Source organism: Miscanthus floridulus, chromosome 6 (assembly GCF_019320115.1).
Source record: "Miscanthus floridulus cultivar M001 chromosome 6, ASM1932011v1, whole genome shotgun sequence".
Taxonomy (NCBI): Eukaryota; Viridiplantae; Streptophyta; class Magnoliopsida; order Poales; family Poaceae; genus Miscanthus; species Miscanthus floridulus.
The window spans coordinates 5,869,820-5,887,290 of NC_089585.1; the positions used below are offsets into that span (position 1 = coordinate 5,869,820).

The 17,471-nt window shown below is 42.0% G+C and overlaps 2 protein-coding genes across 2 annotated transcripts; one reads left to right on the forward strand and one right to left on the reverse strand.

The window, feature by feature from the left end:
* Nucleotides 1–4,911: 4,911 nt before the first annotated feature.
* On the forward strand, nucleotides 4,912–7,226 carry LOC136457503 (uncharacterized). Its single transcript, XM_066457536.1, has 2 exons — nucleotides 4,912–5,331; nucleotides 6,696–7,226. The coding sequence occupies exons 1-2, from the start codon at nucleotides 5,149–5,151 to the stop codon at nucleotides 6,978–6,980; spliced, it is 468 nt and encodes a 155-aa protein (XP_066313633.1). The 5' UTR covers nucleotides 4,912–5,148; the 3' UTR covers nucleotides 6,981–7,226.
* Nucleotides 7,227–16,152: 8,926 nt separating this feature from the next.
* LOC136457504 (subtilisin-like protease SBT2.5) lies at nucleotides 16,153–17,102 on the reverse strand. Its single transcript, XM_066457537.1, has 3 exons — nucleotides 16,880–17,102; nucleotides 16,621–16,768; nucleotides 16,153–16,468 (listed from the first exon to the last, which is right to left on the reverse strand). Exons 1-3 carry the CDS (start codon nucleotides 16,954–16,956, stop codon nucleotides 16,406–16,408), a joined length of 288 nt encoding a protein of 95 aa, XP_066313634.1. The 5' UTR covers nucleotides 16,957–17,102; the 3' UTR covers nucleotides 16,153–16,405.
* Between the last annotated feature and the right edge of the window lie 369 nt (nucleotides 17,103–17,471).

A 17,471-nucleotide genomic window follows, 5' to 3' on the forward strand; every position in this document is an offset into this window, starting at 1 on the left:
GACCGAGGAATCTGCAAAACAGATGACATGGCACAAAAATGGTAAACGATACAATCCTGACAGGATGGTACATGCATTCAATGGTGAAGCATGGACCCACTTTGATGGCATTCATCATGAGAAAGCTAAAGAGGCTCGTAATGTACATGTTGCACTAGCAACAGATGGGTTCAATCCTTATGGAATGATGGCCGCCCCATACACATGTTGGCCCGTGTTCGTTATCCCCCTCAATCTCCCCCGGCGTATGCTTTCAACGACATAACATATTCTTGTCATTGATAATTCTTGGACACCCGGGGAATAATATGGGTGTGTTCATGGAGCCTGTGATTGATTAATTGGTCCGTGCTTGGGAGGAAGGGGTATGGACATATGACCGAGCTACAAAGAAAAACTTCAAAATACATGTTTGGTACCACTACTCCCTGCATGATTTCCTAGCGTATGGGATATTCTGCGCCTGGTGTGTTCACGAGAAGTTTCCATGTCTAGTATGCAAGGAAGGTCTGAGGTTCATTTGGTTGCAGAAGGGTGGTAAGTATTCATCATTCGACAAACATCGGCAATTCCTCCCTCTTGACCATGCATTCAGATGAGACATCAAGAACTTTACGAAAGGTGTCGTAGTGACAGACCCTGCATCACCGATAATGACTGGTGCCGCGGTTCGTGAATAGATAGATGGTCTCATGGTCAATCCAGAAGGTGGTTTTGTGGGATATGGAGAGCAACATATGTGGACTCATAAGTCGAGCTTGACTTGACTCCCCTATTTTGATGACCTTCTCCTTCTACATAACATTGATGTAATGCACACTGAAAAGAATATCGCCAAGGCACTTTAGGCAACAATCATGGACATTCCTGACAAGTTAAAGGACACCGTTAAGGCTAGAGTGGATCTAGCAACATTATGCGATAAACCAAACCAACATATGAAGCCTCCTAGTCGTGGCAAGACATGGAGAAGGCCTAAGGCCGATTTTGTCTTGAGCAAGCCCCAAAGGAGGGAAAGTACTAGAATGGATGCAGACATTAATGTTCCTTGATGGGTATGCAGCTGATCTGAGGAGGGGAGTGAACTTATCTACTATGCGAGTCTTAGGGATGAAGAGTCATGACTACCACATATGGATTGAGCGGCTTCTTCCGGCGATGGTTTGTGGCTATGTCCCTAAGCATGTTTGACTAATGTTAGCAGAGTTGAGCTATTTCTTTCGTCAGCTTTGTGCTAAGAAGTTATCTCGGACCGTGATTGCTGACTTGGAAAGAATGGCACCTGTGTTGCTCTATAAGTTGGAGAAGATCTTTCCACTCGGCTTCTTCAATCCGATGCAGCATTTGATTTGCACCTCCCGTATAAGGCATGAATGGAGGACACTTCACACTACCGGGTGGAGGCACTCGAGGTTATTTCTGGTTTATTCGTTGTTCATTGGTTTTTTTATACCTTCCTTTGCATTATTGTAACATTGGGGTGAATATATTGTAGGCCTAGCTGGAACAAGAGAGGAGGATACGGGAACAGATGTAGGCGAAGATGGAGAGGGTGGAGGCCGAGCAGCGGAGGATGGCGGAGATTCTTCAGTACATGCAAAGTCTTGGCGCCGCTACGGGTGTAGCTCCACCACCTTCGCTATTTGCTCCACCTCCACCTCCACTTCCACCTCCTCACTATTCTACTCCTGTGAGTATAAATATTTTAGTTTATATGTTCATGCTTATGGTCAAACCTAGTGGAGTATGAAAGTTTATTCATGTATGGTATATATTTATCTTGTCTCACACATGCAATCTCTTCTCCTTTGTGCAGAATCAAACGTGCGACATCGAACGATCCTCATGCTTCAGCGAATCCTTCACCAAATTAGTGATCATACTTGTGGTTGTTAATGATACTTCTATTTGCAATTGTGGTTGACGATGATGGAGCACTTGGATTGCTTGTGAACTTATTTGTGATATATTGTGAGACATGTGACGTTGGTGATATATGTGACGTTTGTGATATATATGTGGTGTTGGTGATATATATGTGATGTTGATGATATATATGTGATGTTGGTGATGTTTGTTATATATATCTTCTGTTTGTTTGGATGGGATGTAAAAAACAAATAAAAAATGTTGTTTTTCAGTCACTTTGGCAGAGTGCAATGGCCATGACACTCGGTAAAGTGGACCATCTGGGAACCACCTGGGAACATGCTTTGCCGAGTGCAATGTCAGTGCACTCAGGCAAACATCACAGATTTGCTGAGTGCCACGGTCCAGGCACTCGGCAAAGGTCGCCACTTTGCTAAGTGTCCTTGTCGGCGACACTCGGCAAAGTGGCCACCTTTGCTGAGTGTCTAAGTCAATGGGCGCTCGCAAGTCAGGTAACCTTTGCCGAGTGCTTGACCTTGACACTCGGCAAAGCCGCCCGTCACGGTGGCGCTCGCTGTCATGGCCACTTTTCTTTGCCGAGTGTCGGATTGGCACTCGGTAAAGCCTTTGTTGAGTGCCCGATAAAATTGCACTCAGCAAAGAGGTCTTGCCGATAAACTGTTTACCGAGCGCCCTTTGCCGAGTGTAACACTCGGCAAAGGCTTTGCCGAGTGTATATCGGCCTTTGCCGAGTGCCTCAGGCACTCGGCAAAGAGGCCGCCTCCGGTATAGTGGCAGAAGGTAACAAAAAATAAAATAAGAGTTGCTATATTTCAGGTGCTTGAATTTCCAGGCAACAATCTTACATAGACAACTAATAGTACAACTAAAAACAACTCACAAGGGACAATTTACAATTTTTCTATAGACAAACAATAATAAAAATTATATATATGTTGTAAAAATCAAACACCCAAGATATAGGGTACTCCCTTTGTTTTTTTAGGAAACTGGAGGGGTTTGCACCCCTACATAGTACTCCCTTGTTTCAAATTATAAATTGGTTTTAGCTTTGTAAGATACATAGCTTTTATTATACGCTTAGATACATAGCAAAAAACTATAGTACCAATACAAACCAAAACGACTTATAATTTGGAACGGAGGGAGTATATAGCTAGGAGAAGTGAGAAAATAAGCATATATCGTGTTGATTGCCTTGTCACCGTCTAGGCGCCTAACGTGTCGATCATTAGCAGTGTGATGGACTGTGCTTGGTCTCTATTCATCCAGGAACCCTGTGTCGGCTACAGCTCCGGCAGTTGGCATATCGCATATGTCCATGCATCTACATTGTACTACTGTTTCCTAATCAGACATTGTACATTATTGGCGTATTGTGATCTAGGGCCTATCTACACGCATTCAAAGTAATTTTTGATCGACTATGTGTCTTGTATGTAGCTGTATAGGTATGTAGCAGGTCAGTATATGTATTATACACGGGTGACAGTTTGTAAAGCAGGTGTCATACGTACTAGTTCCATCATCATCGTATAGCTCCATCTTATATCCTCCCCAGACAGACACACAACTTTGCATGCATGACGAAGAGATGTGCTTTTCCATGCACGCTAGCTAGCTAGCTAGGTTTTTCGTTCTAGGCTTCTAGCTCATCAGTCCAATGCAAAGCCGGCATTTTTTCTAATGCGCTTAACGACTCCACGTTGTTCCCGGATCACACAACACACAAGCAAGGTTAGCACATCTAGAGCTTGCAAACAACACTATCTATAGCTGATCGTTCTTTCAACGGTAAGCGAGGCGTATGCGTTTTAACGTTTATTACACGGGTGAATGTACGTGCCCATACATGAGCCGTATTGTGTTTTTTGAATTTGAAAGAAGACAAAACCACAAACATTCACCAGGACGGCTGGACCTATCTGGGATTAACTGGACACACACAGCCCAGGCAGCCAACCCAAGAAACAATCTCAATCCTCCAGTCTTTCGGAAAAAATCCACGTTACCTTACTCAACTTTCGCGAATGTCCGTTTTTCCTTCCTGAACTTTAAAACCGGGCAAAACACCTCTCTCAACATTTAAAACCGTTCATCTTACCTCATTGGCCCAGTTATAAGTAGTTTTGAAGGCAGGTTTTGTCTTTTTCTTTTTTATTTATTTCGGCTAAATCTTTGAAAAATCATAGTAAATCATAGAAAAATCATAAAATAGGAAAATCTATTTTTGTTGGACTCCACATGAGTAGATCTACACAGTGAATATATAATATGGTATGCTTTAGTATAAAGTTTTTGCTGTGGATTTAGATCTATTCTTTTCTGTAATTAATTGGAATAATTCATAACTGCAATTTCTATGGTACAATTATGATGAAAGTTTCATGGTGGGCTACTTATTGTATGATTGAACTTTAGTAAAAATTTCATACTCATTGGATCATGTATAGCTTAGTTATAGATTTATTTATATTTAATAAGCATAAACCTAAATAAAATCTATAACTAAGTTATACATGATCTAATGAGTATAAAATTTTTACTACAGTTTAAGCATACAATAATTAGCCAACCATAAAAAATTCACCATAATTGGACCATAGAACTGCAGCTATGAATTATTCCATTTAATTACGAAAAATCATAAATCTAAAGCTACAACATAAACTTTGTACTAAAGCATACTATATTATATGTTCATTGTGTAGATCTACTTATGTGGAGTCCAACAAAATTGAATTTTCTATTTTACAATTTTTCTATGATTTACTATGATTTTTTCAAAGATTCAACCAAAATAAATAAAAAAGAAAAAGATAAAACTGTCTTCAAAACCGTTTATAACCGGGCTAGGGAGGTAAGATGAACTGTTTTAAAAGTTGAGGGAGGTGTTTTGCCTGATTTTGAAGTTAAGAGAGAAAAAAAGAACTTTTACAAAAAAATTGAGGAGGTAACGTGGACTTTTTTTTTTCCTCATAGAATCCCAGATCGGTCGACAGGCACACCCCAGTCCAGTTAGGCCCATCAACGCCCCAAGGGCCGACAGGCAAACCCCCAATCAAACCTCCGTCCGTTCCCCGACGCCTCCGCAGCCCAGCCCCCACCAGTTCGGGATCGTCGGACACAGACACAAGCTGTGCGGCGGCGGCAGAGCGGAGCGATCGCGAGGCGCCGGGCAGCATAGAGCGGGAGGAGGGAGAACACCTCGGCTCCTCCCCAACGCCTCCTCCACCCCTTTCCGACAAGCGAAGCGAGATGCCGCTGTACGACTGCATGCTGCTGGTGAAGCCGACGGTGACCAGGGAGGTCATAGCGGACCTGGTGACGCGGGTGGCGCGCCGCGCCTGCCAGCGCAACGGGGTCGTCACCGATGTCAAGTCCTTCGGCAAGGTCAACCTCGGCTACGGCGTCAAGAAGCTCGACGGCCGCCTCTACCAGGTCCGCCCGCCCGCTCGACTCGTCCTCCCTTTTGCTCTGCCGCTCCGCTTGTCCGATTCGCCGCCGTCGGGGAGCGGCCCCGCGTCCGCGTGCTCGTGTTCCTGGCTAGGTGCATGTTTTAATTGAATGGTGTTCGATGGAAATGCCTGAAGGAACCGTGAGTTCGGGGGTCCGGACTTGTGACTTGGCTGTGGATGGTGCCTGCGGCGTGCTTGACGAAATGCCCAAGTAGATTTTTCCGTAGGATTGGCCATAGCGCTATTATGGTGTGTTTAGGATGCGGCCCTGGCCTAGGAACGCGTGCCTGGCAGGCGCATCCAATCCCAGGCGCTTGAAATTGAACACCTAGAAGTGATGCCTGGCGCAGGCAGCTTTTCTACGCTGCCATGCAAACAGACCATAGAGTTTCATGTTTCAAAACATGGAGTTTAGGCATTTATTGTGAGATCAGTAGTTGAGATTACCTTACAGTGTCTTGTGAAAATTAGAGAAAAAAGTGCTGTGCTACATCAACCTCTAGACACCAGATTCTGTGGCTGTAACTCCAGTTTGTAGCTTGTATGCATCTGTGATGAGTTTCAGTATAAGAAGCCATTGTTGGGTCTTGGGTGTCAGTATTCTGAATTTATTCTTGGTCCCTGTCAGATTTGTATAATGCAATCCTCGGTTGTCCTCTTGGTAACCTTAACTGCAACGATTGAGCCATTCTCGTTAAACACAATATATATGATAGTAAGGCTGGAACTGGTTATTAGAAATGAAAATTACACTGTTATAACTTTAGAGAATGCAAGGCCCGAGTGCGTTTGGATTTGGCAAAGGATGCTCAATTTGTAACTGGGTTGCCTAGGAGCATAACTGTCCCAAAAAAAAAAAAAACAAAAAACAAATAGGTAACCAAAAGGCTTCTAAGAATCATCGGTGCTAATTTACGCAGAGTTTGACATGTAAATAGAGTTTATTAGTGCTTATACTTCATCATGATTAATGAAAGTACTTTGTGATGATATGATTTACGAGCCAAAAAATGATTTAGCTGCTTCAAGGTGGACTTTGGACATTGCTATGGCTTTACCTACATGGTGTGATTTATCAATTCCTCTTCTAAGGATTTGCCAAGCAGCAGAGCAGATGAAGTAGAATGGCTAAAGCTGCTTATAGGGTTAGGGGCATAATGGATGTTTTCGGTTACCATTGCCAAGCTAACTGTGAAGCTTAAACCATTGCCAAGTTTTGTTTGAACCTATTGCCTGGAGGACAAAAAAGTGATATATCTCTACATAATTTTTTTTGACCTGCTCTTGTGTATAGCTTGAGAACCTGCTCTTGTGTAGTTGTCTTAAAGATCGCTTCCCCACTTACAGGGCCAGCTTATGCAAATGACAATGATGGTTCCACCTTCGTTCCAGCAAGAACTCCACTATCTGAACAAGGAGGACAGGCTGCTTCGCTGGCTGGTTGTGAAGCACAGAGACGCTGTATATGGACTGGAGTTCATCAATGAGGATGACGGGAGGAATGAGCTGAGCGGTTTCAGCCAGGCTCATACGAAGGATGACTACGATATCGAATATGACTCCGATGATGACCGCTGGGACGACAATGACTCGGACGATGACGAGTATGCAATCGAGGAGGAGGAGAAGTAGAACTGCTTGGCCAGGTTTCTGCAGTCTCATCTGTATTGGTAGATGCGTTTTCTTTGAAATCAGATGTTGTCTTTGTAATATCTCTTGACTTTTTATAACGTTGTAGGATAGGATGAGAGGCAGAACCTATCAACTTGATTGTAACACACTTTTGCATTGTCGAGCATGCTTGTCATTAGATGTTTCAGGCGTGCTCTGCTTCTAGGAAGCATGCTGTATAACGTTCTTCTGCTGCTGACAGTTACTACCAGGTTCTATAGCAGTTTGAATGTTTGATCCATTCATACAACACAGGTGTATCATTTATTTCATCATCAATATAATTTTGTACAAAGAGGTGTTGCTGCTACATATATATGATCTGCGCCAGACAAGGATCGAAGCATCGGAATATGTCTACTGGCGGCAGGTGTGGTGAGGATCGATCATAATTCGGAGTTCAGAAGAGGTGATCCGCCAGCCTCCAGAGCCACCGGAAGATGCCGCCTTCGTCCTCGTCGTCGGAGTCCGAGTCGGAATCGGAGTCGTACAGCCGCCTCTCGTCGTCCTCCGCCTTCCCCGACACGGCCGGCCAGCCCCAGCCCCACCCTTCCACGGTCGTCGTCTCCTCGGAGCTGGGCCGGACCTCTAACGCTGACGCGCCACCACTGGTCGCCTCCACGCGGGCGGCGTCGCCATCCTCCTCGGGCACAGCAAGCGCGGTGGTGAACTGCTCATCGGCTTCTGCCTCGGCACAGTCGGCGGCAGCCCTCACCGGCCTGGGCAGGGGCTCGGCGGCCGCCTCGCGGTCGACGAGGACGACGGCGTCGGCCGCCCGTGCTGCCGGAAGGTCCACGGGGCGGCGCGCCGGCGCGGTGGCCACGAGGAGGCAGCAGACTGCGATGGCGAGCACGACGGCGGCGCGGGCGCGGGCCATGTGGCTAAGCTAGCAGCTAGGAGTGACGACTAGAGCCAACGACGACGAGAGGGGGAGGGAGCAATGGACGGAGCCGGCGAGCATGAGAATGAGATTAGTATCAAATTTAATTTAATGGAGGATTTGACGCTGGATTAGTCGCTAAGGTTGCTATACGATCTATATTAATGGTTGGTTTTACGGTTGAGTTGGTTACCCTTAGAGCAGATCCAGTGTTAGACGAAATTGAGCCGAGGAAAAGCAAAATTGAACCGAGAACACTGGAGGCATCGACGGTTTGTTCATTCCAAACTCGGTTCGACTTGAACGCTGCAGCTGATATATTTCTTTCCTAGCTGACAAATTTGTTTCCCACGTTTCTGACCACACGGTCTTGCAAGGAGAAAAAAACCAAAAAGAAGTGATATGTACCTGTTCACTTGAACTTATCGGCCATGATACAGTGTTTTCTCTTACAACAAAACAACATCAGCCGGCTTATCAGCTGCAGAAACCATCAGCCGAACAGCTATACTTCTTTAATAGTCTATGAACATACACATACTGCAAGCCACCGAACAATCAAAACACAAATTGAACCCTGTTCCCTTGGTTCGAATGCTACATTGGAAATTGCTCTTACACCTTCATCTAGTGAAGTGATTGTATATACGAGACATGACGAATTGTGAACTCAAATAAATTAACATGACAATAGAATAGTGTCATCAAGTTGTATGTACAAACAGGGAGGAGTGTTGGAGTCAGCATGCTTCCTAGCCATACAGGATGAAGGCGAAGTAGTGGCATTTTATTATTCATCAACCACTTGATATATACATGATGGATATGAAGTAGTGGCATTTTATTATTTATCAACTACTTGATATATAGGTACCACTGCTTCCTAGCCATATAGTAAGATGGATGTGAAGTAGTTACATTTTATTATTTATGAACTACTTGATATGTAGGTACCATTTGTGGTCGTCTCTCTGGTAATTATTCATTTTAACTATACAAGGCACACACACATTTCAAGAATCAAACTTTGTAATCTTTAGCTAACAATTAGGCTTGCAATATGTAGGTTATTCAAAACAGGGTATGTGAAAAATGATTTGTTATCATTATGATCGACTCAGTGCTAACCAACATTTTTTTAAAAAAAAATTCTAACCAACAATTTAGTCACTCTGTTCACAAGTCTGTGATATTTTGCACATGAACATGGTATTTAAATATCACTTTGATTAGTATTTTTGTATGAAATGTCTATATAATAATAAAACATAGCAAAAGTATACTTTTTATAAAACTAAATTTTGAGACAGATCGGTCTGTATTATTATTCAAACACCCACAAATCCACAATCAACACACCAAAAATAACACACTGCAAAAGTCTGACATGGTTGACTTAAGGTAACTCTAAGACACGCCACTTATTTGTGACCGTGGGAGTAATATGATAAAAATAATAATGGTTGAAGCTTGATCAAATGGACTGTCCGTGCGACCGTGCCTTTGTCCTTGCAGTTGCAGACGTAGGAGATGGGCCGGGCTTGGCATATTCTTACAGACTTTCAGAGCTTGGGGACATGGCAATGTCAATGACGTTGTTTTAATAGTATCTCCAGAACAGCTAGTTCCACGTATCTAATTGTCATTGGTTTCGGATTAGTTTGTCTTGTGTCATCGACTCCTCTACACAGCACTTGTTCGTTGTGGTTAACGTGTAGTCTGTACATAGGATAATTCAAAACTTCGCCTCGCTCTGAGGAAAGTTGCTGGTTATTTATTAGTAGGAAGTAGCATCTTAAAAGGTCGCATACAGGAAAAGCGGACACTTAGCAATGAGGGAAAATTCAATACCAACATGAGGGGCTACAAATTTCTTAGGGCCGTTCGTTTAGGCAAGGATTGGTCCAGGAATTGTTCCAGCTGCTGATAGCTTATGTAAATATGGCAAACAATCCAACCAAGAACAGTTCCAGAGAGCGGTTCTGTGACAACCGAACGGACCCTTTAGGGCATGTTCGTTTGTCATGGATTGAGTGCCTAGAACGATTTCATGTGAAATTGGTTCGGTAATTTGTATATACTTTTGACGGTCTAGAATAGTTCCCGGGCCAAATCCGGAATAACCGAACCCAACCTTAGGGAGAATCTTAATAAAGATGTACTGTACAGCAGGGATGATAGAACAGGGAATTGAATTTCTTCACGAGGTGACGTGAAAGGCCCAACGGATGCTAGACGTTAGCACTTAGCAGCCTTCCTCACTAGAATGTCGTTTTGGTAAATTTACGTTCCCATAGTATAATTTTTTTTAAAGTATTGCTCAACGTTCATGTTTCATTTCTCATTCCTTTTCGAAAACATGGCTGCTAAGTGCTGCACTGTTTTCTCTTGAATCTTGAGTTGCTTAGCCACAAATGGGTTGCGAGGCCAGGAGAAAACAACCTATTATTACTTCATCTCATCTGGTCAGAAATTTAAAGTTTTAGTCTATTATAAATCGACATACCATCAATATGAAACTTGCATTTTGACTAGTAATAAATGTTTAAAAATATTATATATATTATCAAGAATACTTTTCATATTGCATTGAATCCACTAATACCAATGTATCCTATATATGTTGTCAACCTATATAAAACTTTATATACATTTTTTAATGAATTTCGAACATTGATATCTTTTAGCGACCGTGTCGTAGCATGTTTTTCATTAAATGGGGAAGAAATAAAGTAAATTACCCTTGAAGCTAAGGACTATATGTAAACAACTGTTTGTGATTGGAGGTTTACAAGTTCTAGAGTCACTAGTACAAAAACAGGCTTTACTCCCGGTTGAGAAACCCCTTCAGTCCCGGTTTCCCAACCAGGGAGCACGAATCCGGAACTAAAGGGCCCCTCCTTTAGTTCCGGTTTCTCGCCCGTGACTAAAGGTCTATCTTTAGTCCTGGTTGGTAATACCAACCGGGACTAAAGAGGCCTCCCAGCCTGGCCACGTGGGCCGGCCCTTTAGTCCCGGTTGGTATTACCAACCGGGACTAAAGGTTTTTTTTTTCTTTATTTTTTGTTTCTATTTTCAATTGATGATTCGTTTTGGTTTTTGAATAGGTTTTTGAATACGCATTCTACGCTGCTAATAATATACGTATTCTACATGCTTATAATGTTCGAACATTTTGTACAAACTAAAGTATGAAACTAACGTATATATTACATGCATATACATATATTGTACGTTATTTTATGTACACATATTATGTATATATATTACAAATAAAGCTTGTATTGTATATTCTATTATATCCTTGGGATAACAAATTCACTCCATCTGGTTTGGCTTCCATGTTTTGTTCACGTCATTGTAGAACTCACCGGTGGGGTTTAAGACCTGGTCATTAAGAAATCCTGCTATGGTCTCTTGAATTGCTTTCAATTGGTCACGTCGTATGACTTTTTCCTTCAACCATAGAGTCTTCAATAAAAGTTAAAGAAAAAGTATTAATATATATATATATATATATATATATATACTTATATATATGAGCAATAAAAGAAATTGTGAATATATGAATATATTTATATAACGTACTTTGAGGGTCTCTTCAGAAGTTCTTTTTGCGTACGCCATGATGAACTCGCAAACATAGTATCTGTAGTAGTTGTTCTCCTGTTCTTGCCTCAGAACCCACTTTTACTAGAAAAAAAATCTGGTGAATTGAAAGCATGTATGGTGTTAATTGAATTATATATATATATATATAATATATATATAAATACAGATAGTACTTTGTGTGCGATTACATCCAGTGGCGCTTTGCAATGTTTCATATGGTGTTTCTCAATGAAACTTTTTCAAACACTGCGCCCAATAAAATAAAAAATTAATTTGGCCTTTAATAATTGTTGCAGTTAAGAGATCAGGGTATATATAGTTGCTAGAGAGACAAAATTATCCTTGGATAATATCTATCATGTCTTGGTACTCTGTTTGCTCTTTTCTTAACGAGTCTAAGATGCTCAATCAACTATTGGCCATATCGATGACTATCAATATCTAGTGATTGCTGCATATATTTTTATACACAAATATGATCGACATTAACTAGAGTCAACATATATATATGGGAGATAGCTTAGCTAGTAAGCAAATAATTGAACAAATGTCCATATGATCGACATTAATTATTTAACACTCACTTGAAGTTGTAGGGGAAGAGTATGTCCTTGTTTTGTTAGTTCACTAAGAACCTCATGAGATTTTTTTTCGAGTTCATCTTTCCATTGAGGCGGGGGATTAGGGTGTTTGAATACGACATTTGGATCAACGAAACCAACATCATTATCCTTTCTCTTTCTGAGTTCTGTCATCTCATATCTGCATATATAAAAATATAGTGTGAGGATATATAATTTATATATATACATGCAGCTTTATATATATACACTTTAATAGTAGAAAATAATCACACTTATAGACAATAGCAGCTATTGAGACTTTTGTCGAGAGAGTCCAAGTGGCATAGTTGGTGTAATTCTAAAAACTCGACATATATAACGTTATCGCCACGGAAGTAATGTTGGTTTCTAACTCTGACAAAAACAATGTTCTCTCCCCGTTCACACGCTGCCATGTACCACTCTTTGCCTTCCATTCTTTGCCTTCTATTACATCAATTCCAGTGTGGTACCCAACTTTTTCTGCCCCGCATCACAAGTTGGGTATAACAATTTCTTGTGATCCTCTAGCATGCGCTCGAACTTGATCTTCTCCTTTTCACTTTTGCATTCTCTTTGTGCGTCACGAATGGCCTGACCAAGATCATCAGCAGGCTCATCTTCTGCCCCTACCTCTTCTTTAGCTTCCCCCATTGCAGTATCATTGAAGGGACCATATTCAGCAATAATGTCATCATCGTCCCACTATTCTTCTTCATCTTCTTCCATTATAACCCCGGTTTCTCCATGCTTCGTCCAACAAATATAGTTTAGCATGAAACCCGACTTCAACAAGCATGAATAAAGACTCCTTGAGCTAGCATATTCCTTCAAATTCTTACATATGGCACATGGGCAGCACATGAAACCATCGCGTTTGTTTGCCTCGGCCACATGTAAGAAAGAATGCATGCCTTCAATGAACTCTTAGGAGCGGCGATCGGCATTGTACATCCAATGCCGGCTCATCTGCATTACATGACATACATACCATATTAAAACCTAGAACATAATTAGTTAATTATACGATAAGCATGCCACCACACAAGGTATTAATTTATGAAAGTCTCGCTACAATGTAGACAATCCCAACTACCACTAAAAAAACTAAAGCTAAAATACACTTCAGCAACATAAGGATTTCACGACCAATCCCAACTAAAACAAACAGATCATGCGTTTGTTCAACATCTATGGGCTTCTTCCGCAGGATCACTGCCTCATCAGCCGCCGTAGCCAGCCTGTGCAAGAGAGTTTTGCACGTGTTCAACATACTCTTCCTCCCAGTACCAGCCTGAACATCCAGTGCCATCCCACTGAAATTAAAACAAAAAATTAGAACTCTAATCACAATCATCATGAAAATAAGTATAAATTAACCATAATCATCAAATGCGATAAAATAACTCACATTGCGATCCGGACACTTGTAGAAGATACGGCCCTTGTTGGGAACACTCCTTCCTCACCCGGTACTACATCACAATCTTCTCCTCACACTTGCCTGCATGCAATGAGAGGGAGGTCCGGCCTCAGTCGCTCTGAGGACCCGGAAGCAGTTGCCATCTACTCTCTATACTCATTTTTAATATAATATAAATTTCTCATTTTATAAACAAATAAAATTAAAAAAACTCTAAAATTCTCTATATCTCTAAACCATGAAGTGTGTTATGCATGCTAGAAATGAAAATTGAATACTAGTTTTGAATAACTACTTTAACCTTCCTTCATCCAAATATGCAAACTTTAAAGTGATTTTGATCTTAAATGGCTTATAAATAAAAAAAAATCCACCATAAAAAACCACATATATCTAGTCCATAAAATGAGATATGCTACTGATGAAACATGAGAGTATAAAGTTGGTAACCTTTAGAACCGAAGAATCGATGGTGGAATCGAAGAAATCTTGTGATTACCGGCGATGAGGAAAGAAGAGAGGCCGGCGATGAAGCAAGAACACTGAGCTTGAAGTGGCTCGGGCTCGGGGAGGAAGAAGGGGTATATAGGAGGGGACCTTTAGTCCCGGTTGGATACAGCAACCGGGACTAAAGGTCCCTTTCTAGTTCCGGACGAAGCCTCCAGTCGAGAGTAGACTTTTACTCCTGATTGTAGGTACGAACCGAGAGTAAAAGTTAATCTTTAGTCCCAGTTGGTAGCTCCAACCGGGACTAAAGGTCCCCTACAGCAAAAGCCTGCCACAGTAGCCGTTGGGCAGGGACCTTTAGTCCTGGTTGGAGCTACCAACCGGGACTAAAGGTTCCTCTAGTCCCGAGCGCGAAAAATACCGGGACTAAAGCCAAATTTCAAAGTGGATCAAATGTCATTTCTCTACTAGTGAGTGTGAACTCTTGCAACTCCTTGATCCCTAATCAAACTAGCAATCAGGTCTCAAGATGTTTGTCTCCCATTATATAGCCTCACCAAAATCTTCCTGACCAAGTGGGAAGTGAGGACCAGGGAATATATGAACCATTTAGTTGCACCACGTTGGAGGACTCTATTGTTTCTTTCTTTCCACAACATCCAAGCAGCCAGGAGTTAGATATTGGCATCAATTAGAATCCAAATTCAGATGTACTTATATTTGTGATCGGAAGTGAGGTAATTGATACTGATGATCAAATTCTGAAAATCAGGTGGGGAAGCTCTCCCTCTCCCACCACCCCAACTTTAAAAAAAATGATCTAATTCTGAAATGCCAATGGGCCTAATATGCATTTATTATGTTGACATCAATTAGAGTCCAGCAGAAGGTAACAAAAAATAAAAGAAGAGTTGCTATATTTCAGGTGCTTGAATTTCCAGGCAACAATCTTACGTAGACAACTAATAGTACAACTAAAAACAACTCACAAGAGACAATTTACAATTTTTCTATAGACAAACAATAATAAAATTATATATATGTTGTCTGAACAACAATAAAAAAAATCAAACACCTGAGATATAGAGTACTCCCTTTGTTTTTTAGGGAAACTGGAGGGGTTTGCACCCCTACAGAGTACTCCCTTTGTTTCAAATTATAAATTGTTTTAGCTTTGTAAGATATATAGCTTTTATTATACACTTAGATACATAGCAAAAACTATATACCATACAAACCAAATCGACTTATAATTTGAAACGGAGGGAGTATATAGCTAGGAGAAGTGAAAAAATAAGCATATATCGTGTTGATTGCCTTGTCACCGTCTAGGCGACTAACGTGTCGATCATTAGTAGTGTGATGGACTGTGCTTGGTCTCTATTCATCCAGGAACCCTGTGTCGGCTACAGCTCCGGCAGTTGGCATATCACATATGTCCATGCATCTACATTGTACTACTGTTTCCTAATCGGACATTGTACATTATTGGCGTATTGTGATCTAGGGCCTATCTACACGCATTCAAAGTAATTTTTTGATCGACTATGTCTTGTTTGTGGCTGTATAGGTATGTAGCAGGTCAGTATATGTATTATACACGGGTGACAGTTTGTAAAGCAGGTGTCATACGTACTAGTTCCATCATCATCGTCTAGCTCCATCTTATATCCTCCCCGGACAGACACACAACTTTGCATGCATGACGAAGAGATGTGCTTTTCCATGCACGCTAGCTAGCTAGCTAGGTTTTTCGTTCTAGGCTTCTAGCTCATCAGTCCAATGCAAAGGCCGGCATCGAGTTGTGTTGAGTGTTGACGCTTAATGGCGCCATGCATGCCTCAAATAAAGGACACGCCATCACATTCTGCCATGCATATGTACCTACATATATGTGTAGGCACCCAAAGTATCCATATAGTTAATACACATGCATATTATACATTCTATACATATGTACAGAGAAGTAACACCCAAAATCACACAGTACGTGAGTTGACATTGATGCACATTAATTTGTGGATAGTGATTGCTGAAGCCACATGCGTGACTGAAGATAGTTACACAGTTATAAGTTTACTTAATACAGTACATATATATAGCTTTTGAACAAATCACAGCCATTACAGTTATAGATCGATCATAGAGTTGAATATAATCGTCTGGAAGTCGTTGATGCTCTGATGATGATCATTAGGCCCTAGCTAGCGAAGAACTATATTATATATTAGGGTAGTACTTAGTACTACTAGCAGCAGCTAAGTTGGACTAGGGGAGTCAACAAAGCCATATGCATGCATGAGAGTTCACACTCACGCACAACGTACGCTTATATATATATATATGATGCGCTCCAGAGCATCTATACATAAAACTAGTCCCGTCCGGCCGTTTGACTGAGATAGCTAGCAGAGAGATCATGTCATGCGAGCTCCTGGTTCTTCTCCACCACCCTCACCTCCTTGGCCGATCTCAGAACGCTTGCCTGTCGTCATCATGACGTAATAATAAGTTCACAAACACACACATGGCTGATCACAGAATGAAGGTGAAGAGGATCCATAATGCTTTGTAATATAAGGGCTAGTTTTGATACACCCATACATTCTCCAAGAGTATTAAAGGAGCGGCCATCACCTGATCCTCAGTTATCTCGACTGCGAAGCCGTCGACGATGGCGAGGGACGACCTCTTGTGGTAGGAGTCGGGCTGGAGGATCTTGGCGAGCAGCTTGTCGTGCTTCTGACTCAGGTATGCATACAGCGTGGCCGACCCCTCCTTGGACCTTGAAGATGAACCAGCATATATATATACACACACACACATATATATAACAGTGTATATATGCAGCAGTGTGTGAAGAAACAAAAACAACGAAAGAAAGTAGACTAGTTACCGATCAGCTCTGAGGCGTTCGTACACGGGGTCAAAGTTCATGAACACGAAGTAAACCTCCTGCTGCTGCTTCGCCATTGCTGCTCTCGAGCTAGCTCGAAATGTGGCCTTCTTCTACCTTGTCTCTGCAGCTTATACTAGCTAGCTACTGCAGTTATAGTGGAGAGAGCTAGCTAGCCAGTTGCTGGTACTCCTAGGGATGGAGAGCTCGCAACTAGTTGTGCTTGTATTGCTCGCTTGGTTCCATATCATTGCAATGGGCCGCTATTTATAGCGGGCTGCCGGCAGTGGAAGTGTGTGAGAGCTGAGGTTTGTTAACTGTACCCAGATTAGCCTAGATCTAGCTAAGCTAGAGTGATGAGTTAACTAATAAGCACAACACAACAAAAGCAACTGATTTGGTCAAGGACGCGCCGCGCGGGAAGGAGGGCATCTCGCACAGAATAAGCACACTAGCACATGTGTCCCCAGTCGTCATCTCTATCGATCACTTGTGCCGGCAACGGCATCAGGCAGACGCAGCAGCTGGCCCCTGGCCCCTGGCCCTGGCTGCATCATGCCAGCAGGGCCCGGACGCACGCATGCGATCCGGC

Coding starts and splice junctions, on each gene's coding strand:
- LOC136457504 (XM_066457537.1), bottom strand. CDS start 16,956: ATGGCGAAGCAGCAGCAGGAGGTTTACTTCGTGTTCATGAACTTTGAC. Junction 16,769..16,879: donor GAACGCCTCAGAGCTGATCG/GTAACTAGTCTA, acceptor TTCATCTTCAAG/GTCCAAGGAGGGGTCGGCCA. Junction 16,469..16,620: donor TCGAGATAACTGAGGATCAG/GTGATGGCCGCT, acceptor TGATGACGACAG/GCAAGCGTTCTGAGATCGGC.
- LOC136457503 (XM_066457536.1), top strand. CDS start 5,149: ATGCCGCTGTACGACTGCATGCTGCTGGTGAAGCCGACGGTGACCAGG. Junction 5,332..6,695: donor TCGACGGCCGCCTCTACCAG/GTCCGCCCGCCC, acceptor CCCCACTTACAG/GGCCAGCTTATGCAAATGAC.